The sequence below is a fragment of the Aedes aegypti genome, chromosome 1, assembly GCF_002204515.2.
Source record: "Aedes aegypti strain LVP_AGWG chromosome 1, AaegL5.0 Primary Assembly, whole genome shotgun sequence".
Taxonomy (NCBI): domain Eukaryota; kingdom Metazoa; phylum Arthropoda; class Insecta; order Diptera; family Culicidae; genus Aedes; species Aedes aegypti.
In genome coordinates, this window is record NC_035107.1 from 228,466,115 (window position 1) to 228,491,783 (window position 25,669).

The 25,669-nt window shown below is 37.3% G+C and overlaps 1 protein-coding gene across 2 annotated transcripts in view; it reads left to right on the forward strand.

The window, feature by feature from the left end:
• Positions 1 to 16,990, forward strand: part of LOC5580165 (pickpocket protein 28) — a 37,240-nt gene extending 20,250 nt beyond the window's left edge. For both annotated transcript variants that reach the window (XM_021837234.1, XM_021837236.1), the window contains exons 5-8: positions 9,774 to 9,923; positions 15,651 to 15,852; positions 15,985 to 16,156; positions 16,351 to 16,990. In XM_021837234.1, coding sequence (XP_021692926.1) covers positions 9,774 to 9,923; positions 15,651 to 15,852; positions 15,985 to 16,156; positions 16,351 to 16,636 — 810 coding nt within the window. In that variant the 3' untranslated portion in view covers positions 16,637 to 16,990. The remainder of the gene's footprint in view (positions 1 to 9,773; positions 9,924 to 15,650; positions 15,853 to 15,984; positions 16,157 to 16,350) is intronic.
• Positions 16,991 to 25,669: the final 8,679 nt, after the last annotated feature.

A 25,669-nucleotide genomic window follows, 5' to 3' on the forward strand; every position in this document is an offset into this window, starting at 1 on the left:
TCCAAGGATTATTATAAATTTCCACTAAGGATTCCTCAAAAAATTCTTCATAAAAATTGATTACTTTCAAAGATTTCCGGAATTATTTTTGAAGTAGATTTTACTTCAGTGGTCACCAAACTGCGGCCCGCGGGCCGCATGCGGCCCTCGAGAAGGTTTTGTGCGGCCCGCGAATGGATTTTGAATGTTAATGTAATGCGGCCCGCATGTTATAATTTTTATTCATGCTGGTGTTTAATCCTTTGCTCTTGCAACTTTGTTCTTGGAAAGTCAGTCATTGAAATCATGTAAAATGTTTCTGCGTGCATGCATCTTCATGGCATAAGGAGTAATATGAAATTGACTTGAAACTTGAAATTGCTTTCTGAATTGTTGAGGAGCCCGAACGTAAAGAAATGGACAATACATCTGCAACTTTTTCGATCTTCTATACAAAATGGTCTACTTTCGTGGGCTTAATCTCAGTTATTTATAGCCCGATATGAATAAAATTCACACAGCATGTCGGACGTTACTTAAGTGTCAACATATATTTTTAAGTATTTAAAAATTGAATACAAAAAAAGAAAAATTATATGGATTCGACTGAAGTGAATTTCGTGAAAAATATTCAAACGATTTATCTCAAAATATAAGAGACCTACACAAGTATCTTCAGCAAAATTGTTAAATTCATCTAAATGTACAACATTGCTGAAGATACTATTAATCTGTTTGGTCAATTTTTTGGTTTGTGTAAATTTTGAAATTTATTATTGCTTTTAATTCGTAAGAGAAAATAAAAGTTACAAATATATGTTAAAATTCAAGATATGTTAAAATTTGATATGAATCGATCCATAAAAAAAATAGATAAAAACCTCTAGAGTAAACTATTTTGTATTATTAATCGAAAAAGTTGCAATAGGGTAACGACTGTTTATTTCGTTCTTAATCGCTAACAGTTGGCGCCAGCGGCAAAAAGTACAGGCAACAACCTTTCGAACATTCAGTTTTTTTTCACCGGCCGCCGAGCGACGACACTGTTGTTTGTATTCCTCCCACTGATCACGCTACGCTGGATTCTCAAATTTCTCAAACTTTCAACACAAGCGCATGGAAGAATGGTAGTCGGAGAACTGTCAAAACGTATGGAAAATAATGAAAAACGTAAATTACTTGCAATTTAGAAACTGGATCAAAAAAGTAGTGATTAGAAATCAAGTGTAAAGTGAATACATAACTTATTTTGTTTAGTTCATCTTCCGTAGAGCTTTCTTTGCTTCAGGATTTCGTTTTTACTACCACTAAAAAAGAGCCATCTATTGCCTTTTCAGTTTTGAATATCGCCCTATTGCATTGTCCAATACGGTAAGAGACATATTGATCGTATTTGAGTTGAGTATATTAATAAAGCTTTGTTTCTAGCTTTAAAAAAGTTTTTCAATGTGAGTTTTTTCGTCATGAATTCTTTTGTATTAGCTAACATAATTTATTAAAAACATGGCATTTTTTTCTGTCACTTATATCTTTGCTTCCAAACCCCTTTGCTTTGATCATAAAGTTCCCAGAAATGTATTATCCGTTCTCATAGAAATAGTGATTTAAAGTGAGCTGTTAAAATTAATCATTATAAATCTTGCGGCCCGCGACTGATTTTGAAAGAGTTAAGATGGCCCGTGTAATCGGTTAGGCTGAGGACCACTGTTTTACTTGGATTCTAAAATTTGAAAGTTTATATAGTGTTTAAAATCACAAAATCCTGCAGCAATTATTTGTGTAGCTCCACACAGTTCCACTCCAGATTTTACAGGGGTTTCCTCTAGCAAACTCTGGTTGGGTAATTTTCCAATTATTTCATTATTGATTTCTTTGAAGACCCATCCAAGACTTTCTCAAAAGTCCAGAAGAGATCCAGAGATCTTTGAAAGACCTCTCTTTTAGGAATTTATCATAGCAAGTATTTCATCAGTGATATCTTTACGACTTCGTTAAGAAATATATCTAGTTTTTTTAAAGGGTAATAAAAATAAAACTCTGAAAAATGTCCTTAGCATCTTCTTGGAAAAATTCCCAAAGAATACTTGTGACAGTTCTTTGATTACCGTCGTGCGGGGTGACATTGGTCCATAAGGGTGACTTTGAGCCAATATTTTTACAGCAATCTAAAGCCAGAATAATGAAAACAATGTATCAAGCTTCAAGAATGCGTTATAAACAGCCAGTAAATGGTCATAGATTACTTTTTTGGCGTTCCTACTAGCAATGAGATGCATCGAAAGAGGCGGTCAAAGTCACCCCCTAGGCCCAATGTCACCCCGCACGGCGGTACAGTAAATTCTCGATTATATCACGGATCCAAAAAATGTTGGCGCGATATAATGAAAATGTATTTTTATGCATATAATTTTCATAACGATTTGAGCATTTAGTTGCAGAAATAGAACGAATGAAATAAAAGGCGTGTAAGAGATGGGCTAAAAAGTTAGAATTTGGTTGTTCAGGGTTATTTTTCAATATAAAATGTATGAACTTTATACAATAATTGTAGCGTGACAAAATCGAACATACAAAATTAAGCAGTGATAAAATCTACTGTACTAATTAGGGAATTTTTTGAGGAAATTTGTGGGAAAGTATTAGTGGGTATCATTGGAAAAAAAAACGAGTTGAATTTTTCAAAGGGGCACGAAAATTCTGGAGGAATTACTTGGGAAGTCTGTAAATAATAATTGAAGCAGTTCTAATACCTGAATAAAATTCTAATGAAATTTATAAAGAAAATCAATAAATCCTACAGAATATTTAAGAAAGAAGCTTTGAGAGTTGTCTGGTCGGATTGCTTGAGGAATTTTTATCGTAATGTAATTCCTTTTCAGCCTCATCTTGGTTTCGTTTTTCTGGCACGATGTCTCTATAGTTCCTTTTTTAAAACAATTTTCTGCTATCAGCCCTGAAGTGGTTGTATCGGTACCCAGACAACCAAAATGTACGTATAACGAAATCATCTGGAGGCGTTGCATGTGCGAAATTTCCCTTATAAGTGAAAAGGTCTTCTACGTACAAAAGTGGAGGCGATATACGTACATATATTATGTGATGAATAGTATCATACAATACGAGTGTATAAATTTTCTACCGAACTAACCTGTGATCTTGTGCGACTTAACTTATGATAACAAATGTTGAATTGACAGCTGCTACGGATTGATTCGACTTACTTTGTGCGAGTGCAAATGAACTCAGAAAAACAGCGTTTTATGCGAGAAACCACTCAATCTGACGATTTTAACCATCATGTGTAGAGTAAATGAGTTATTACATGAACTTTCATGCGACTTCTGGTTGTCTGGGTATATAACTCTCCATTAATTGACTTTTTGACTACTAAATAAAAATGAAAACAAAAAAAAAACAAATGAACACAAGGTCCATTATTTTCAATCCAAAATATTGATGTTGATTAAAAGTATATTATTGTTTCGATTAATTGACTAGTCAATTGGCACAAACCTCGAATTGGAAGGGCCCCCACCGGCCGCACCGGGCCCTGGAACCCCTTGCTACGCCACTGCGTCCATTCAGAAACGCAGATGTTTTCTGTTGTAGCAGTCTCCACGCGGCTCCCACACGAGTACAGGTGCTCAATTTATGCTCCAACGTCTCGCACACCGTGTAGCAGTATTGGCAGTTTTTGGTGTTGGCACTGTTGATTCGATACAGTAATCTTCGGTGCTCAAGCTTTTTGTTCACCAACAGAAAAAGTACATTTCGTTGGCTTGAGGTCAGCTGTTTGCTCGCAATATTACGCCAAATGTGTTGCCAATTTGCCGTTGGATGTTCTTGAGATACTTTGGGAACATCTGTTTGCCCAATGTAGAAGCTGTGGATGCTGTCGGCGGAGAGGTTTTGTTGTATTGGCGGAGGGAGTAGAGGAAAATTTGCAAGGATAAGTTTCAAAAAGGGACAGTCTGCCGGAGGATTAGGATTTGCTTGGGAAATGTAAGATCTGTAGAAAGGAATGGAGTTAGAGTGTCCAATTCGCGGCCATTTTTTCCGTCCCGGGATTCGGAACAAACATTTAGGCTTGTCCCGGGCAATCCCGGGATCCCGCGATTTTCCAAATTTTCAGAAAAAAAGGGGTTTTCCATTAAATTAAGCATAGCATTGACTAACTGTACATGTCAATGGTTGCTACTCCGTGATTGATCCGTACTGGTAAGAATTGCACTACGATCCAAATGAATAAGGGATGGGAGTTTCCGCTTACTCTCGATGTGCTATATGCACGTTATTAACTGTAAGAAAATTAAATAGTTCGCCTTTTTACCATTCAAAGAACGAGCATTCCAATTTAAAAATTTAAAAACGTAATCCAATAACAATTTGATAAGTAAATTTTACACCAACTTGGACTGCTTCAGTCATAGTGGTGGCTTTGAACATTGCATCAATCATTAGATTCAATTGTTCAGTTAGTAAATTAAAATAAAAAATCTGATAAATTCCCATTAGAATTTTCGGAAGACGAAGAAGCGGAGTAGGAGTTATCTGTGGCGGTAGGGTTAACTGAAAAATGAGTAGTGTTCGATACTCTACCAGGCCAATTCCTGAAACGACCGTTATCGTAACGGATATTATCTTTCATCTGCCTGGCACGAGCCTCTATGACTCTCCTCCGCGAAGGGCAATCCCACAAATTGGACTTATGATTGTTCCTGTAATTTGAGCACATAAACTTGGTGGTATCTTCCTTCACTGGGCAGACGTCCTTGGCGTGAGAAAAACCTCCGCAAATCATGCATTTAGCATCCATGCGACAATTTTTTGTACCATGACCCCACTTTTGGCACCGACGGCACTGAGTGGGGTTCTGGTAATTTCCTCCAGGTTTCTGTAAATGTTCCCATGTCACACGGCCATCGAACAAAAGTTTTGCTTTTTCCAAACCTTTAATATTATTTAGTTCTTTTTTGTTAAAGTGAACTAAATCATATTCTTGGGAAAGCCCTTTCCGAACAATGCCAGATTGGGTTCTCTTTTTCATAATGATTACTTGGACTGGGGAAAATCTAAGTAAATCATTTATTCCATTTTTGATCTCTTTAGGTGACCTATAGTCACTTGAGAGACCTTTCAAGACGACTTTGAACAAACGTTCAGTTTTGTCGTCATAAGTAAAAAATTTGTGCTTCTTCTCTTCAAGATGTTTGAGAAGAAGTTCACGATCTTTAAGAGTTTCCGGCAAAACTCGACAGTCTCCTTTCTTTGCGATTTGGAAGGAAACCTTGATTCCCCTAATGGAGTTCAAGATCTCCTGCTTAAATCCCCCAAATTCGGAACAACTGACCACAATAGGCGGCACTCTTTGCTTCCTCACTTGAATCAAACAGCCTGGGCTAGAGGCTGCTTCGATTTGGTGTTCGGAAAATTGGTCTAGAGCATCGAACTGATTGCTCATTTCGATACAATTATTTATTTCACCCTTGTTAGAAAGTTCGCATTCCGTAGAAACGTCCTTTCTTCCATTCTTGCCACGTTTAGTGACAGTTTTAAATCCCACTTTTATGGAAGGAAGTTGTGAATTCAGAGATTCACCATTCCTTATAGGGGCCCAGATAGCCGTAGCGGTAAACGCGCAGCTATTCAGCAAGACCAAGCTGAGGGTCGTGGGTTCGAATCCCACCGGTCGAGGATCTTTTCGGGTTGGAAATTTTCTCGACTTCCCAGGGCATAGAGTATCTTCGTACCTGCCACACGATATACGCATGCAAAAATGGTCATTGGCACAGTACACAATGGTCCAGATAGCAAGTTTAGGCGGACATGAACTTTTCGACGTCATTTTGTGGTTTTAGAGTATAGGTTGCTTCCCAGAAGTGTCTCGAAATTAGTTGTACTACAATTCGTACGAAAGGGATTTTTTTTCTGCACTAATCGCAAAAGTGTCCTATATGTCAACTTTTTTATGTTAATAGATAGCAAGTTGGTATATTCAGCAAAGTTGAAGCATATATTGATACAAACAACTTTGTAGAACAAACTTTTTCTCTATCTCTCATACTTTCTGAGATAATTGACTTTTTATATGAAAAAAATGAAGAAAATCATTTTTTCACTCATAAGTCATTTATTTACAAATTTTAGCAGCCTACTATGTTCTACAAAGTTTTTGGTACTATTATATTCTACAACTTTGTTGAATATACCACAGTTGTATTTCTTCTCGTTTTCTTATTGTCTTCTTCTTCTTCTTCCTTGCTTAACGTCCCAAAGAAGACTTTAATTTAAAATCATGCCGTATTAAAAGTCATAAATGTTAATATGTTGCAAGAGTTGAGAGGCATTCAATTTATTTATCTTGAGTCTTTGATTTATGTATAGCAGTAATTATTACATTAGTTAAAGTCGTATTGAAATCAGTCATAGTAACCATGTTAAAAAAATACAATTGTTAAAGATCAGTATGCGTTGAGGTCGAGACGGTCGCTTCAATCAGCGGACTCAACCGAAACCTCCTATCCCGATTCGCAACACTGCTTTTTACAATCAACTGTAACAAGGAGATTGACGAAGTAAGTTTCGAGAATAAGGCTGCCGAGAAGCATAGAATGTACTGCAAGCTGTACGGCTGGTATGTGCTGTCTCCTACAGTACATAAACTGCTGCTACACGGCAGCGATATTATTAAACACTCTGCATTACCCCTCGGAATGTTGAGTGAGGAAGCCCAGGAGACACGCAACAAGTGCATAAGGACATTGAGGGAGCAACATTCCCGCAAGTTCAGTCGACTGGTGAACTTGACTGACGTGTTCCAGCGATTGCCACTCACATCAGATCCAGTGATCTCACTGACAAATCGTCGAATCGCACAGAAGCATTTGGAATTGCACGAAGAAGCGCAAAAATTACTGATTTTTTTTTTTGAAAATTATGCTTTTTAAACCAGAAGAAATACAACTGTGGTATATTTACCAAAGCTGTAGAATATAATAGTACCAAAAACTTTGTAGAACATAGTAGGCTGCTAAAATTTGTAAATAAATGACTTATGAGTGAAATAATGATGTTCTTCATTTTTTCATATAAGAAGTCAATTATCTCAGAAAGTATGAGAGATAGAGAAAAAGTTTGTTCTACAAAGTTGTTTGTATTAAAATATGCTTCAACTTTGCTGAATATACCAACTTGCTATCTATTAATATAAAAAAGTTGGCGTATAGGACACTATTGCGATTAGTGCAGAAAAAAAATCCCTTTCGTACGAATTGTAGTACAACTAATTTCGAGACACTTCTGGGAAGCAACCTATACTCTAAAACCACAAAATGACGTCGAAAAGTCCATGTCCGCCTAAACTTGCTATCTGGACCACTGTGCAGTAGGTTCTCAGTTAATAACTGTGGAAGTGCTCATAAGAACAATAAGCTGAGAAGCAGGCTCTGTCCCAGTAGGGACGTAATGCCAGGAAGAAGAGAAGAAGAACCATTCCTTTTGTTTGTGGTTGCAATCATGTTTAGTGAATAAACGAAAGAAGACGTAACCTTCGAGAGGTTTTTTCCCAAGACGGTGTCCAAGAAGGACCACCGCTTGCTTTCGCCAACAGTTCCAACGAAAAATCGAAGGCACGGGTCCAAGCAAGGATCGTAAAGGGATCAATAGTAGAAAAAAAGGTACTGAAAAGTACTGTTTTAGTAGCACTGAAAAGTACTGTTTTATTGCTTTAGGTAGTTTTTAAGAAAACTTCCAAGAGCAGAGAGAATTCGTGTACGCACAGCACGAAGGTACGATGCGCACTGTGCAATCACTACACTTGATAATGATTAGTTCTATCGTATTGAAGTGTGTTTTTTCAATGAAAGTCCCGATATACAGCGGAGTCTCTGGAAAAATCAGAAACTGAGAACAGTCAAACCATGTGCCAAATAGATAGTTTTAGTACAATTTCAAGGTAGGGAGCAAATGTAATTGATTGCAAAAATACGATTAACGATAGTTCTCAATCGACTCGAAATGACAAAATGTTATTAAATTTTAGTAAATGGATCAGGGAATGGGTTTTGTAATATTGAAACCAATCGAGCAAATAACAATGATAGCATGCAATTTCATTATAAATCGAAAAATATGGCTATTTCATCGTTTCCATCATCCTTATATGAATATGAAACGGTCTCCAATAGACTGGCCCAGCTTAGTATGGGAGAAAAATAAAGTTGTATGATTCCACGGGGCACCCCCCAGGATTATTCCTTGGAGTTAGATGAAGCCTTTCTGAAAAGTTCAGCTCATTTGGTCGTTCCATGAGCTGGCGCATTTGAATTGAAGTTAATATGGGATTTTCAGCTCAAATCATGTTCAATTAGACCCACAATGTCAAAAACACTACTTGATATAATAGTGAACAATATTGTAGAAGGTTGTATCACGATTAAAATTGATAAAGTTGCTGTTTTAACTCTCTGAAGTACATCATGCAAGACTGCTTTGTGCTTCTTAAACATAGCTTAGAGGTAGCCACTAAGCGCATCATAGCCGAGCTGAGGCACATGTCGCATGCATATAAGTGACTGTACGGGAGTGCTGATCTAAGCCTAACTTTCAACAAATGAAAGAATAATAAAAATGAGTTTAAATCCAGATACAACCTTCTGCAATTATGTTCATTAGGATATCAACTAGTGTATTTGTCATTCTGAGTTTAATTGAACGCGAACAATTAGTATACGGAACGAAACAGTGACATAGGGTCAATATTCAATATATTTGAGACGAATATCCCATACAAACTTCAAATCGAATGCGCCAGCTGGTGGAGCAACCAATTGAGTTGAAATTTTGAGATAGCGTTTTTCTTACCCTAAGGCCAGGGATTGAATCCTGAGATAATTGAGAGAATCTCTCACGTATCGCTCTCTGTAACTATCATAACATGCTGCACATTATGAGAGACTGTTTATCGTATACTGCTACAAGTTTGATCAGATTGGGGGGATAGTAGTGCATGATAAAACCCCTCTAAACATGCTCCAAGCCTAAGGGACACTGTTGTTATTGGAAGTTCGTGGATTGTTTATCGTGCCAGTAAAGAAAAACACCTATCCCCAACGGTAAACAAGCGAGAAAAATGGATTTTATCATCGCTCTCTCGTTGGGGCTCTCGCTCGCTGCTTCCATTTATCAGACTTGTTACACCTTGCGATACAATGACGATCGTGGACCGCAACAGATGGGATGTTTTTCTTTGCTTGCTTTGATCGTGCTTCATTCTCAAATGAGAGCGAATTCTGCAACGCCTGCCTAAGGCTCATATCTAGGGGCCATCGAGTTTTACAACTTTTTTGTTTGAGGGCAAGTCTAGTCTCCAATAACAATTTCATTGATAAAGTTTACAGCTACTTGAACTGCTTCAGCCATAGTTACGGTTTTGCACATTGCATCAATCATTTGTAGCAAATCTTCAGATAACAAATCAAAATCAAAGGCAATCATGTTATCAGATGTAGGTTTTTCGATGAATTTTCCTTTGGCGAAAAGGCAGAATTTTAATTATGAGTACCCGCAGCGCTATTTTCATAAGTAGTTTCTTTTGAATTGGCAAAGTTCGAATGGTTCCCACCGCAGCGTAAATGAGGAGAAAATAAGTTCGTTGATGAGCATGATTAAAACTTAACCGATAATGGAAAGGACAATTCCAAAAGTTGGTCTTATGGTTACCCCGAAATTTTGCACATATCTACTATTGTAAAGCTTATCAAATAGATTTAATACAGACTATCCCACGATTTCAGCTGCAAATATTCAACCCAACTGAGGTTCCGGATATCACGTCGGGTGGCGTCAACGAGCAGTTCATCCACCTAGGAACCGAAAGCTTCATCCGAGTGGATGCCATCACAATCAACAGCGAACCCGACGTTAGGGGTTACTCCAAGGAGAAGGTAAGCAGCACCATACATATCTGAATTCCTACACTTGAGTGCATTAGTTCCTAGTCGGTAGAATGTTCCACGGAATTAGCGGAGCATCGCAGGCGTATCGTTCTTCCAGTCCATACACTCCAAATCAGCCTCATTATGCAATCCGTGTTATCTGGCTCTTACAAACCATTACAAACAGCAAACCTTAGTGCTTCGTTTGCCTAAAGCGGCCGGGGAGCATAATTTGATAAGTTAAATTAAAACAAATAGGGCAATACAACAGCATGCCACAACCAGTAGTACCGAAACTTTTCAAAACCGAAAACGCGTGTTTCAAGAACCTCTCGACTCTCGGCAAACCGTTAGCCCGGTTACACACAATTTGGAACCCGTCCAAATTTCAAGTCTCTCTCTCTCTATCCCGAGCCATTTCCGTGGAACAGCAGATGCAGTCGCTGCAAAACTAGAAAAGCCACAGGGCAAACCACTTTTCAGCGTGTAGTCTGTAAGTACACACGCTGACACAGGACTACACCGAGTGACTCCTCGACTGGCTGTGCTTGTGCAGTAGGGTGGCCCATATTGATCTAAACCAAAAATCTTAATAACATCCCTTCAAATTTGTTCATTTCTCGCATAATCTGAGATAACGCCCAAACAGCCATTGGTAACCACGTGTGTAGCTCATTTTTTTCTAAGCAAATAAATCAATAAGCATCAAAACCAACACTACTGGCAGGTAGAAAATGATCTTTTCTTCACCATTGAGTTATTAAATAACGTGTAAATCCATCAAAATGTTCAGAAACAACGGGCTACAAACATGGTTACCAATGGCTTTTAGGGCGAGATCAGGGGCCCAGATAGCCGTAGCGGTAAACGCGCAGCTATTCAGCAAGACCAAGCTGAGGGTCGTGGGTTCGAATCCCACCGGTCGAGGATCTCTTCGGGTTTGAAATTTTCTCGACATCCCAGGGTACCTGCCACACGATATACACATGCAAAAATGGTCAATTGGCATAGAAAGCTCTCAGTTAATAACTGTGGAAGTGCTCATAAGAACACTAAGCTGAGAAGCAGGCTTTCTCATTTGGGACGTAATGCCAGAAGAAAAAAATAGGGCGAGATCATGAGTTATGCGAGCTTTGGATGTACAGAAGCTACTGTGAAAATTTTAACGAAATAGAATTGAGTTGAGTTCACAGTTCTGTTGGTCAAAATAAGATTTTTACGGTGTGATATCTTCCACCAAAAAATGGGACACCCCATTGTGCAGTTCCGAAATTAGCATCACCGTGTGGTGGAGGTTGTATGTGGGTCTTGTAGTACAAGAGTGCAGTTACAAACCACCCAACTGATTGTGCACCTACCACGTAAATGCGGGGATAAGTTGGGGCGTATTTTAGGTCCAAAACTAGCGATAATTACATGCAAAACATTCCGGCCCCAAAATTGGTGCAGCTTGGATCGTTCCTTCCGTGTGGTTGACGCTTGGAACTGTTCCAAGCCGGTGGTTTGGACTAAGCGATTTCTTTTTAATTTCTTTCTTATAATCAGGTTTATGTGTTCTGTGTCAGGCAAAACTCCAAATTTGGCAAAATTCAATTATTAAATTTTTAAAACAACACATTACATTTCATTTGTTGTAGTAGTTCAGAGTTTTTACGGGTTGATTAGTTGAATTCAGGCATTATAATGCAGATAACCTAACGACAACACTTCCACGTCAAATAAACCTTATTACTGCACACATACACTATATGAAGCCCACAGATGCTCAGACGGTTTGACCAACATTGACTCCACCCCCCAATTTCTACGATTTAATACGGGCAATATTCGAAGTGACAAAGAGCAGAAATTTCAAAATTTAAGTACCGAAAAACATGGACATTGATGAGGAATATAATTATAATTTGCACGAAGAATTCCGGGAAAACTCTAAAATTATGACGGGTCTCTATCGGGGATTAACAGTCATCGATATGGAAATTTCTTTCTTTAAATCCATGGGTTATACTAGGGATTCCACCGGATATTCTACCTGGGATTCTACAAGAAATATTTCCAATAATATCTCTAGAAAATTATCCACAGTTTCAAACAGAAATTTCTCCGGGAAAAATTCTTCAGGCATACCGTCAGGTGGCATTCTTCCAGATATTCCTTCAAAGGTCCCTCAACTAATAATTCAGAATTTCCTCCACTGATTCCTTCGAAGAATAATTCAAAAAATACCTCAAGTGATTTCTGCTATAATTTTTCAGAGCTTACTCCAAGGTTGCTTACAAGAACTATTCCATAGGTTACTATAAAAATTTCTTCAAAGATACCTTCAGGAATTCTTCTAGAAGTAAGTTCCAAGGATTCCATCATGCATTATTCAGGAATCACATCTTTCACAATTCTTTCAGATACATCTCATAAAATTCATCACCAGAAATTCCCCCAAGGATTTCACCAGGACGTTTTTCAGGGCTTCCTTCTTATATTCCAAGAGGAGTTGCTTCAGAAATTCCAAAAGGAATTTCTTCAGCGATTATTTATTGTACTTTTTCTACAGAGTCCTCCAGGGGTTTGCCCAAAAACTTCCCAAGAGTTTTATAAAGCTTTCTACAAGAATTCCACCAAAACATCCCCCAGAGATTTATTTAAAAATTCCTCCAGCGAAAAGAAATTTTAAACAGATTCAATAAGGATTCTTTTCCTGCGATTCCACCAGGAATTCCACCAAAATTCTTAAATAAATTGCTCGATGAATCCCACAGAAATTCCATCAGAAATCTCACCAGGAATTGCTCCTATAAAAAATCTTCCAGTGATTCTTCTAGTGATTTCCCTTGAAATACCTTCAAAAAATCCTTAAGCGATTAATCCAAACATTCTTGTAGGGATTGCTAGTGTTTGCTATTCGGCCGTTATGTTTTGCATAAAATTGGTAATAACTTTAATTTTTTTTTTGTAATTCCTTCAAGAATCTACCAGAAATTTCTCCGAGGATTCCTTAAGGAATTTATCCTTCAATTTCTTCCAGTATTTCTTGAAGGATTTTTTCCAAGGATTCCACCAAGTGTAACCTTAGAGAATCCTGTAGGATTGCTTTAAATGTTCTTTCAGAGAAAAAAAAAATTCCAAAAAAGCTTCCAGGTTACTTCATGGTTTCAATCCCTGGATGAAATTTATGTTTACTCATTTATTTCATTTATATTTATTCAGAGTATTGAATAAAGCATTTTTTTCTGAATGTCTCCAAGTTGAAACCCTGAAGTAACCTTGGAGCTTGTTTGGAAAATTTCTGGAAAAATCCATGGAGCAATAACTTGAGAAATCTTTGGAGGAATCACGAATGAAATTACTGAAGAAATTTTCAGAGAATTTCCAGGTGAACTTCCCAAATATATCTCTGGAAAAACTTTTAAAGCAAACCCTGAATGAGTTCATAAAGGATTCTCTAAGGTAATTCTTGATGGAAGAATTTGGAACCTATGGTTTCATGATTTAGTTTGTGATCTCTTGGAATTTTGTGGAAACTTTATGATTGAATACCTAGAGTTTGGAAAGGAAGAATTTCTATATAGACACATATATTGAGCTGTTCGGTAATCCAATCCACGTGATTTTAAAAAGTCCTAAAACTTTGTCCCAATTTTAGTACCAAACGCTTAAGTTTAGGCCAAGAACACATGTTTACTCAATTTTTAAATGATTATCATTGGTGTTAGTCCAAAATTGAGACAGGGTTTTAGGACCCCATTCCTCCCAGTATTTCTTGCAGGAATTTTTCCATCAAGAATTACCTTTAAGAACTCATTCAGGGTTTGTTTTAAAAGTTTTTCCCGAGATATATTTAGGAAATTTACCTAGGAATAGGGTTCTAAAGCTCTGTCCCAATTTTAACGCCAAACGCTTAAGTTTAAGCCAAAAACACATGCTTCCTCATTTTTTTATGTTTTTCGTTTGTTTAAGTCCAAAACATATATTTTATGTTTTTTTTTTAGATTTTGTCACACCTCTTGGTTTAAACTAAAATTTTGAGTGTATTTTGTTTTCCGTGTCCTTCCGAAATGACAAATAGGAACAACCGCTGTGGTGTTTTATCGACTATGCGAACGTCAAACATGATCATAAGTGTCAAGGTTCATATCCAGCAGTTTGTAACCGCTAATGGCTGCGGCAAGCATGTTCGCTTTCTGGTAGGGATCGGGTGATTTGACGTTTAGCTTGGGTCGTTTGTATTGAACAGACCGAACAGACCCGAACCAAACGTCATATTGTTTATTCCCTACCAGAAAGCGAGGCTATTTGCGGCAGCCATTAACGCTCATAATAAGCTGCATTTGGAACCGTTATTAAAATAAAAGTTTAAATACGTTATAGCCGTTATTTAAGCTGTAAAAATTGCTGAAGTATTTGCCTTAACACGCTCTTTCGTATTATTAAATAAAACCAAGAATTCAATGAACTATAACTATAGACCTTATAAACTTATTACGCGTGGTTTTTTGAACTCCCGGTAAGATCACTGAAAAATATCGACGAAGTTTTTGAAAGAATTTCTATTGGAATCCCTATGAGAATTTCAGCTGAAATCCTTGGCGTCTTTCCTAATGGAATTTTTGGAGAATTACCTGGGCAAGTTCCAGATTGAGGAATCCTTAGAGAAATCCCTGGAGGATTTATGTAGTGGATTTTCAGTTGAAATCCTGAGAGAAAATCCTAACGGAATTTTTGAAGCAAATCATGGTGGAATCACTGAAACAATTCGTAGAGAAATCCCTAAAGGAATTATTTTTTTGAATCCCAGAATGAACTCCTGGTAGAGTCACTCGATTATATACTGGTGGATTCCCTAATCACTAGTAAAATCCTCATGAGTAATTTCTGGTAAAATCCCAGTAGACATTCTTGATAACCCTCAGGAATCCTTGGAGTCCAGGAGGAGTTCCGAAACGAACCCCTTAAGGAATTCTGAGATTAATTGCTTGATGAATTCCGAGAGGATACCCTTGAAGAATTCCTGGAGGAATCTCTTGGAAAGTTCCCTAGAGAAGAAGAACTCCTGATAAAATCCCAGAAAGTGTTCATAAAATCTTAGAAGATTTCCTAATCGAGTTTTAGGAGTATTTCTAACGGATGAACTTCTAATGGAAGATCTCCTGATGAACTCCCTAGATAAACTTCTGTGGCTGAAGGATCAAAGGAGCAGGACTTCAACATTCCAACATTACGGGTGTTGCAGGTTAGAGACATGAATGGAGAATTTTCATTACCATATATTAAATGCGTAGGGGCCTTCCTTAGTCGAGTGGTTAGAGTCCGCGGCTACGAAGCAAAGCCATGCTGAAGATGTCTGGGTTCGATTCCCGGTTAGTCCAGGATCTTTTCGTAATGGAAATTTCCTTGACTTCCCTGGGCATAGAGTATAATCGTACCTGCCACACGATATACAAATGCGAAAATGGCAATTTAGGCAAAGAAAGCTCTCAGTTAATAACTGTGGAAGTGCTCATAAGAACACTTAGTTGAGAAGCCGGCTCTGTCCCAGTGGGGACGTAATGATAAGAAGAAGAAGAATAATAATAATAAGAAGAAGAATAAGGATGAAAATGCGACAATAATCGCTGTAAAGATAAAAAACTTAGCTATAAATATAATACAGAGAAGTACTCTAAATCATATAATTTTTTTTGCATGTTCATCCATATTATGTTCCAAATTTACCCAACGCGATGGTTATTTACCTCACAGCGCCAGTGTGTTTTCCGCAACGAGTTGCTCAGATACGGCGGTCGGTACGGAAGGAGTAACTGTGTGGCCGCATGCCGCATCCGGTCGGTGGTGGCCCTCTGCGAGTGCGTCCCGTTCTACATGCCGACGGCCGGTGCCGTCAGTGACCGGTCCATAACCATCTGTAATCTGCAGCATATCGTCTGTTTGAACAAGTACAAAAGTGAGTATCCCTCATTGCGTTTGACAAATATAGGCGCACGCGGTGCTGCGTCCTTAATTGCTGTACGCAAAATTCTCGAAATGAACCTGTTCCGTGAATCCAAAACATCTCACGCTTTCGAAACTTCTGCAGTAAAATGGTCCACCGTCATCACCAACATAGTGCAGATTCCGGGCCTGGAGAAGGAGATGGAGGAATCGCTTTACTGTCCGGAGTGTTTGCCGTCATGTTCGGACAGCAAGTACCAAATATCAGCCACTGAGTTGCCCCTGATTCGGACAAGGCGGAAAGGATTCAGTGTCACGTAAGTAGAGGATATTTTAGAACATCACGGTAACAATTTTGGATATTTCAAAACCAGATGATTTATAGTCAATAACTTCACAGATTATATTGCTGGTAGAAGGGTTAATGATTAGTCGATGGAAATTCCATCAGTGTTACGCTTGTTTGTCTGTATATAACGATAACGATTTGTTCATCTTTTTCCCGTTCCAGTCACGGCATCGAGGACGTATCGGAGGTCAGCGTGGTCCGCATCTTCTTCGGCCAGCCGGAAACGTGGATGTACAAGCAGGATGTGGCCTACTATTGGTTCGAGATATTCAGCAATTTTGGCGGCATGTGCGGTATCATGGCTGGCCTCTCGCTGATAAGCATAACGGAAAATGTTTACTTTATCCTCAGACAGTTTGTGTTGATTTTTCTGTCCCGTTCCAAATGGTTACAACGGCGTCAACATCAGCGGCGTCGCAACCGCCTTGCACTGGAAATGCTGGACTGATTCGCCACTGTCCATCATCGAGTCCGAGTCCAAGCTGAGAGTATGGTTTGAATAATGGTGTGATAATGGAATGGGCCCAGCTGTTGTTGCGCGCCTACATTTATGCACTGAGCACTCGACCGGATAATGGCACGATAATATGCACCGGATATCGGTTGGTCGAATCAACGAGAACCGCACAGACACGTCCTACCATCGCAGCAAAAAGGATGGCACTCAACGGCATATTTGCCAACCGACAACGGGAGCACATTGTTGATTAAAATTTGATTAACATTTACCACTTTGGCGTTTTACCTGTTTGATCAGCACTTTGGCGAAAGGCAGAGGCCACGACCCGCCAGAATGTATACCTATGCACACGGTGCTCCCCTGACCGTTATTATCAGAAAAAAATCTCCATCAAATCTGTGCTCACCAGTCGATTTCTATAGCCAAGCTGCATGTCTGGGCAAAATTTAAAAAAAATCGTAGGGCCGGTTTTGAAGTTACGCCCTTTTGAATGTGTAAGTCCACTAATTCTAAGGAAATCTGAGAAATTTAAATGAGTTTTCAGTAGCCGTGATTATCAGAATATATATAATATTAAAATTTGAATCAAAGTTGGTTTATATAGTGATTTGTTACTTCTGAGGAGAGTTTTTATTGAGAGAATATACGAAATTTTGAGTTACGTCCTTTGGAAGTGTAATTATTGAAAACACTAATTTCCAATAAGTTAATTAGGTTTTCTTTTAAGCAGGCATTCCGTTAAGCATGTTCAAATGTTTTCAATGACACATTGCACTTATAGGTCGCCAAAGTCTTTCACAATTGATTATTTTTTCAAAGGCTCAAGCGCTGTAAGGCATTACGGAGCAATGTTCGTGTCATTATTATTATTCATAAAATATTGTTATGGCCCAACTAGCTTCCTTGGGCCTTCCCTAACCGAATGGTTAGAGTCCGTGGCTACCAAGCAAAGCCATGCTGGGGGTGATTGGGTTCAATTCCTGGTCGGTCCAGGATCTTTTCGTAATAACAATTTCCTTGACTTCCCTGGGCATAGAGTATGTTCGTACCTGCCACACGATACACGATGCAAAAATGGCAACTTTGGCAAAGAAAGCTCTCAGTTAATAATGGTTGAAGTGCTCATTGAACACTAAGTAGAGAAGCAGGCACTGCCCCAGTTGGAACGTAATGCCAATAAGAAGAAGCAGAAGCTACCGGCTATTGCGGCTAATTTTGTACTGCCCCAGAACATAAACTTCAATTGCTGAGTAATGCACAATTGGCCAAACTATAGAACACTAGACCACTGTCAATAGTAAAAGAATTGTATAAATCAATCAGTCCATTTTCATGGTAACTCGTTAAGAGAAAGCCTCAGTACTTGAAATATGCTTAAGAAAAGTGAGAAACATTCGTTATTATTTGGTTTCATTGAATTTAAAATCATAACACTTTTAGAGCTTTATGTTACATGTCTCCCTTGAAAATCAAACTCTCTTGAGAAGATTCTATACCTTAACTCCGAATTTCATTACCCCAGTGTCACTATTACACTGAATGCTATTGTCCCGAATATATAATTACCTTGTATGACATTGTCCCGTGATAATGGAATTCGAAGTAATGCCATTCTAGAAACTAGAACTAGCAGAAATGGTCTTCGGGTATTCGGGATAATGGAATTCAAAGTCAAGGGGTATAATTTTGAAAAGATATATACAATATGGTAAAAACAGAGTTGTTCATGTATTTAAAGTAAATTACAGATTTGATTACCGGTATATCGTAAATTGTTCTGTGGCCCTGTTGATAACCTGCTGGACTACATACAAGAATATGGTTTCAATCCTACACAATCACAATTTCCATGTAAACTTATTTGTTTTCGATCGCAGACTGTGCTTATGAAGTAAAAAATCATAGCCTCACAAAGTTTACCAAATTGACAAAGACAAACATATAAAATTAAGCTCTGTAAATGCTACAATTATGAACTCCATTAAACAAAATTACAACGGATGTTCTAAACTTTGCATTGTTTTCTTCCATTTTGTATCGCGTTTTTTATTTAATTTTATTCCATAAACTGCTAAAAAAATACTTAACTCGTAAAGTATTCCTTGACGTATACTTCGCTTCGATGTACAACAGGTAACAATAATTGCATGTAAAATAAACTGAATCGTGAGTACACCAAGCTAGCCAGAATATTGTGCTACAAGAACTAATTTATTTACATGATGAAATTAGCTCCGTAATGCCTTAAAACACTTGAGCCTATAGAAAATCAGTTGATTGTGAAATACTTTGGCGGCATATAAGTGCAAAGTGCCTTTGAAAATATTCGAATATGCCCAAAAGTATAAGAATGCCTAATTAAACTATTGGAAATAAGTGTTTTCAATGGTTACGCTTCCGAAAGGACGTAACTCCAAATTTCGTCTATCTTCTCATTCAAAACTCTTCCCAGAACTTACAAATAACTATATATTCCAACTTTGGTTCAAATTTTAATGTTATATCTATCCTGATAATCACGGCCAATGAAAACTCGTTTGAATATCTCAGATTTCCTTAGAATTAGTGGACTTACACATTCAAAAGGGCGTAACTTCAAAACGGGCCCTACGATTTTTTTAAAATTTTGCCCAGACATGCAGCTTGGCTATAGAAATCGACTGGTGAGCACAGATTTGATGGAGATTTTTTTCTGATAATAACGGTCAGGGGAGCACCGTGATGCAGTTAGCACAACCACCAGAGAAACAGATGGTCCAACATGGAAGCTGTTCTCACATTTTCGAATGCAACCACAAATATTTTCAACGACGGTGACAAAAAGCCACCAACGGTTTGTTTGGAAATAAATTGCGTGTAATTCAATCATATCTACCATGACTGGTCCGGTACATTTAACGCATCGAAATCCTTGGCTTTTGTGATTCAGGGAGAAACACATAGGATCGATAAGGTTGGTTGGTTTACTCTTCTAACTTACGGCTGTTTGAATAGGTTTTCTGAACTGTCTCATACATGCTCAATGCTCATCTGTCTCTTCATGCATTTTCGAACCCTTGAAACATTAATTTTACTGCCCATTATCACTAAAAAGGATCCCTGAATCAGCATCATAGATACTTACAGGAATTAAAAAATTACATTATATAGTGACACGCCTAATATGCACTATGGACCTATGCACGAGTTCACTATTTGACTTTTTAGCGGTGCCGTGTTATTTATGTGACCATGGAAACCAGTGAATTCGGCACCGCCCAAACGTCAAATTAGTGAACTCGTGCATCGGTCCATATTGGCTCTATATTCACATAGAGAGAATATTTCAATGAACTAATCTACAACGACGTCACGTTGCAACTTCCAGCAAGAAGAAAACCTTTACTGTGGGCCGTGTGTACAAAAAATGAACGATTTCGCTGCACATTCATCCACTTAATGTTCATCCGGTGAACTTTCATTCACTGGATGTTGTTCCGGATGTCATTTTATGTCACCACGGCCCGCATTTAGAGCGGAGAAGAACAAGAATATCGACAAAGAAAGAAGACCGTGGATAAGTCCATGCTATCCATTATTTTGACAGCTATACTACGTGATTAGTGTTTGCATGTAGTGGTAAGAGGGAGCATTACAATGACATTATAAGCGTATGGACTTATCCACGGTCTTTTTTTATCCTCGACTTTCTTTTTCTTTTCTGCTCTAAATGCGGGCAATGTTTACATAAAATGACATCCGGACGACGAATGTTCACCGCATGAACATGAAGTGGATAAATGCACAACGAAATCGTTCATTTTTTGTAAACACGGCCCGCAGTAAAAGGTGTTCTTCCCGATGGAAGAAGCAGCGTGACGTCATTGTAAATTAGTTCATATTAACCTGTCATGCATAATGCGCATATAATGCTGTTGTTATACCTCTTTGGGTGGTATGAATAAAATGTAGTAAAGTTGAGTTTACTACATTATCGGTAGTAAGGCGATATTTGTGGCACACGAGTGGAACATGTTTGTGTCATTTTTCTTTCTACACCTTTCGAACATACTACAAACAACGCGCTGCTACACTGAAACTAATGTTAGAATAATTACAACCGCCGCACGGTTCTTAAAACTACTATTTAGAATTATGTTAAAATTTAATGTATTTTTATTTACATTCTCTGCAATATTGTTCAAATTACTATGCCAGCGATGGATAATTTTTACTATTACTAGTAGTCAAGAGCACTACTGTTCTGCATTGAAGATAAATACAAGATGGTTAACTTTGAATGAGCAATGTTATCATTTTTTACCATGTGCATGGTAATTCAAACAACAAAATCGTGGTGATAATGCCTCTATCAACATGTCTGTTTTCTCCGTCATCTTGTGAAGGATGAACATCAGCGCGGACATAGAAAGTACTATTTTTAGAGTTTTGGACGTAATATCAAGCAATATTTGTCATATTATTGTACCCATGTTACTGTTAATCCCGAGTACAGTGGCTCAATTTCATTTTCGTACGGGGCACTGTTTTCATATCAAGTTGGTATAAAACTATTAAATGGTGCATGGACTTCGATATACTTTATCAATAATGAAGGTTATAGGTGTCATCTATTGTTTGGCAATGACAAACTGTATTCATTTGCCTAAATCTTTGGAATAATGGAAAAGTATTGAGATTGTGTCTATAATTGACCCAATTCCATATTCGTACACCTAACAAAAAAGAAATATACAGCATTCAAAACTAATTTTTAATGGACTAGATGATTACTTAAGCTCTTCGTTGTGTTGTTCAGATGCAGTAGAATACATTTGGAAAATTTATAAGCGGACATATTTGAAACTTAAGTAAATTTAAGAAAAATACAAATTTTCCCATGTTTTTTTGCTAAAATATTCGGTAAGTCGAACAATAAATTGCATTTTTTTCAACATCACTTCCTTAAGAATGATAACTGCGAATATTGCACAAGTTTCACAAAATTATAATCAGTTTTAGAGTAGCTAGGAGTGGATATCCACAACTTATACTTTTGAATCCTAGGTAATATAACATTTATAACAAATCCAAAACCAAAAATTTTAGTCAATTTCTTTATGTTTGGCTCCTAAATGTTTATACATAATCCATAGTTAATGTTCCTATCAAAACATTGCGTAATTATCATTTTTAATTTACATTTTACTACCAAACATGATTATAGAGATTTATAGAATAAATATTATTGTCATAACCGCAACACAAACGTTTTTTCAAAAGATGAAAACAACAGGATATATTCTATTAAATAGTATATCAATGCTCTCTGCTCATTCAAGTTATTTTGTATTTTTCTTATAAAATCAACAAATTGCAAAATAGGGTGCTATATTGAATATAATTTGAATATTATTTCAAAGATAATTGAATATTACGATGACATCAATTATGTGGAGGTATGTACAGCGTAGTTTAGGGTACTTTATTGTAAAACGAAGTTCGTAGTTCAAATTATTTTTAAAGGCAAATTCAAAATTAACATTTATCTGTTGTTTAGAATGAAAATTTGGTTTACTTGATTAAAAATATCATTTTAGAAGAGTTTTGAACTTATGGCACAACAATTTTCTGAACTCAAAAGGAATAAAAACTGTTTATGATTTCTGTAAACTGTATATATTTCAACTAAATTTCTATCAAAGCTTACGAGTATAATCTATAGATTGGATCCAATGACAAAAATAAACGTTATTGTTCGAATTATTGGATTTTATAGCAAAAATCATTGGAAAACTGGTATTTCTCATTATTTTACCTAAATTTCATATATGTCCACTAATAAATTGTCCAAATGTATTTCACTACATCTGAACATCATAATAAAGCACTTCAGTAATCAAATAGAGCTTCTAAATTTAGTTTTGAACGTTGTGCGTTTGATTTTTGGTGGATGTACGAATATGGAATTGGGTGAATTTTAGACATCAATTCAATACTTTTCCATTAATCCAAAGATGAATGTAAATGCAAACATTTTGTGATTGGCAAACAATAGATGACACCTATTACCTTCAATGTGAATAAGGTATTTGTAGCTCAATACTTCATTTAATAGTTTTTTACTAACTTGATGTGGAAACAATATCTTGTACGAATATGAAATTGGGCCACTGTAGGTAAGAAATGTTAAAATTTAATACATAAAACATACAACAATTGACTCAAACACTTGTTTTCATGTTGCAAATCTCACCGTGTTATTGCCAGGCTCAAAAAAAGACCTAAAATATAATAAGAACTATTTTTATTGGTTAGTTTTCCATAAATGATCGATTTGTTTTTCAATTAACCATGCATTTTTTTACAGAACCCGCACATCGATGAAAGCAAATAGGACATACAATTCACTACAGGACTCCATTACAAATGCCTTCTTAAATATCCACAATTGATGCTTCTAATGGGCTTATACACAATAAATTATTATAGGAATGATTCCTAAATAAATAATTATCAACTTTTTAATTGAATTGGTACATTTATTTAAAATAAGTTGGAATAACTATCGAGCATCTTCAAATTTACAACTCGATAGCACTCTGAATAGAATTTTCTTAGCGTGCAGCATCGGTCACTGCTCATGTTCGAAAGTAGTAGGTACTAGTGATCCTTTATAGAGAGATAAGCGGAAGTAAAATGGAATGATTTGGCAACAGACCAGCAGTGCTAATTTTGCTCGGCGTCGAGAATAATGTTGTAACACGGACATGACTTCCTCATTGCAAAATAGTGTATTTTGTTTCGTTATAGATCTTTGAGCTACATATCCAAACTAATAAACAACCTTAAAAATCAACAACTAATAATCGCATTGACAATAATTTAGAAAAAGAAAATTATTATTTTTTTTTGCTTCATGCAAAACTACTTTTACCGAAATAATTTCAAGCGGATTACATTACTCTTCAAGAAAAGTTCAAAACAAACATAACGCATGTTCATTTGGCTCACACTTTGACAGCTCTCGCTGCTCGATTGGCTCACACTTTGACAGAAATGTCAGCTTCCGCGAATCTCTCTTATAAAGGATTACTAGTAGTTATTACATGTTAGAAATGTTTTCAATTCATACCAAAAGTGTAGTAAACTTTGTGGATTTTGTTTTTGAATAGATGCTACATGTAGTAAAGTTCAACGCTTTTTATTCATACCGCCCATTATCGTGCCCAAGTACACTGAGAAAAATCTACACGTCAAGGTCGTGTGTTTTACTTATAGATTTGCCCAATGAGGAAAACCACATGATTTGAGTGTGGTAGCCATATGGATTTCATCATTGATTTCACGGTATAATAACATGTGTATCAACATTAGGTTGTCATGTGAAACAAACATGAATTTCCAAATATTAAATCATGAAAACCAACTGATTTGCTTATTGAATTCGAAATGTAGTAGCTTTAGATAGTCATGTGTGATAGAACATAAATGTCAAGGGACTGAAAGAAGAAATTTAGTAGAAATACTTTTGCTCCCCAAAATATGGATCCGAGGCTCCTCTGCTTGTCGCAAGCTCTCTTGATTTTTTTTTCAAACCCGTGAGCCAGCAACAAGCGGGGCGCCGCAAATCCATAATTTGGGAAGCCAGGGATAAGCATATTTCATTTTTTTTTAAACTGAAAGCCAGGAAAATGTGTTAGTGGAATCCGATTTTTCTACTAAACTATACATTATAATCAATGTTTTCTTATAGAAAGGTAGAACTCTCGTATATCGGTCAACTTCACTAATAAAAGAAAAATCGAATTCACAAATTTTCATCTAACACTTTCAGCTTCAAAATTTGCTTCTTCTCTTTGGAAGCATGACTGTCGTTCGACACGAGGTCCAACCGCAGTTCAGTTCACTATGCATCCCATGGGTTGATCACAAACTATATAGAAGCTTTGAACATGGAAATCGATAGCATAGCTCATGGATTTCATCATAACAATCTCATTGCGCAAATCAATGAATCGACCAACTTGAACATGATGATTATGACACAAGATAACCATAAGCAAAACACACTGAATCCGTGTTGGAGTGATGATCTATGCGTCCATAGGTTGACACATACGAATCTGAAGAGAAAGCTTCGGGAACTTATGTGGAAAAAATATGGAATCCCTGTTGTCGATTGATGAATCAATCCATGAAGCAATACACAGGAATTTAATGTGTAACACACACGAAGTTTGCAAGAAAATCATAGCAAATCGATATGGACGTTCATGAATCGATCCATAATTTTAAACACACAGATCGAGCGTGTGGATTTTTATCAGTGTAACCACATGCATTATATTGTCGCACCGCCACCAAACAGGATCGCGTCCGTGCGACTCGTGACGCGCCTCAACTCGCCGCATTTTGAAATCAGTTTTTAGTGTGGCGCTGCATTCTTACGATTTGTATGAACACAGCGCACTATTCACATATAAGATGCGACTCTCGGATTTGGACCAAGATGTTTTTAAAACAATATGTATTCATCTTCCGGCTATTCCTTCGGGGACTCCTCCAGGTATTCATACATGACACCTCCAGAAATAATCAGGGTATTTCTCCGGGAAATCCTTTTGGAATTCTTCTAAGGATTCCACCAACGAAGTACGCCTACAGGTATCTCCAGGAGCTCTCCCAAGAATTCTACTAAAGTTCCTAAGATGTGTCCAACGGAATTTCCACCAGGAATTCCTCTGGGGATTTCTTTCAGGCATTTATCCGGGGATTTGCTGCAGAAATACCTCCGGGGAATTGCTCCAGGAATCCCTCTGGGTATGTATTTCCTTCAAAAACTTTTCTCCGTGAATATCGTTCAGAAATTCCTCCGGGGATTTCCTCCAGGAATTCCTTTTAGGATTTTCTCCAGAAATTTCTCTCAATATTTGCACCAGGATTTTTTTCCGGAGGTTTCGTCCAGGAATTTCTCCGGGCATTTTCTCCAGAAACTTCTCTGGAGATTTTTCCAAGAACTCAATCCATTCCTCAGTGGAT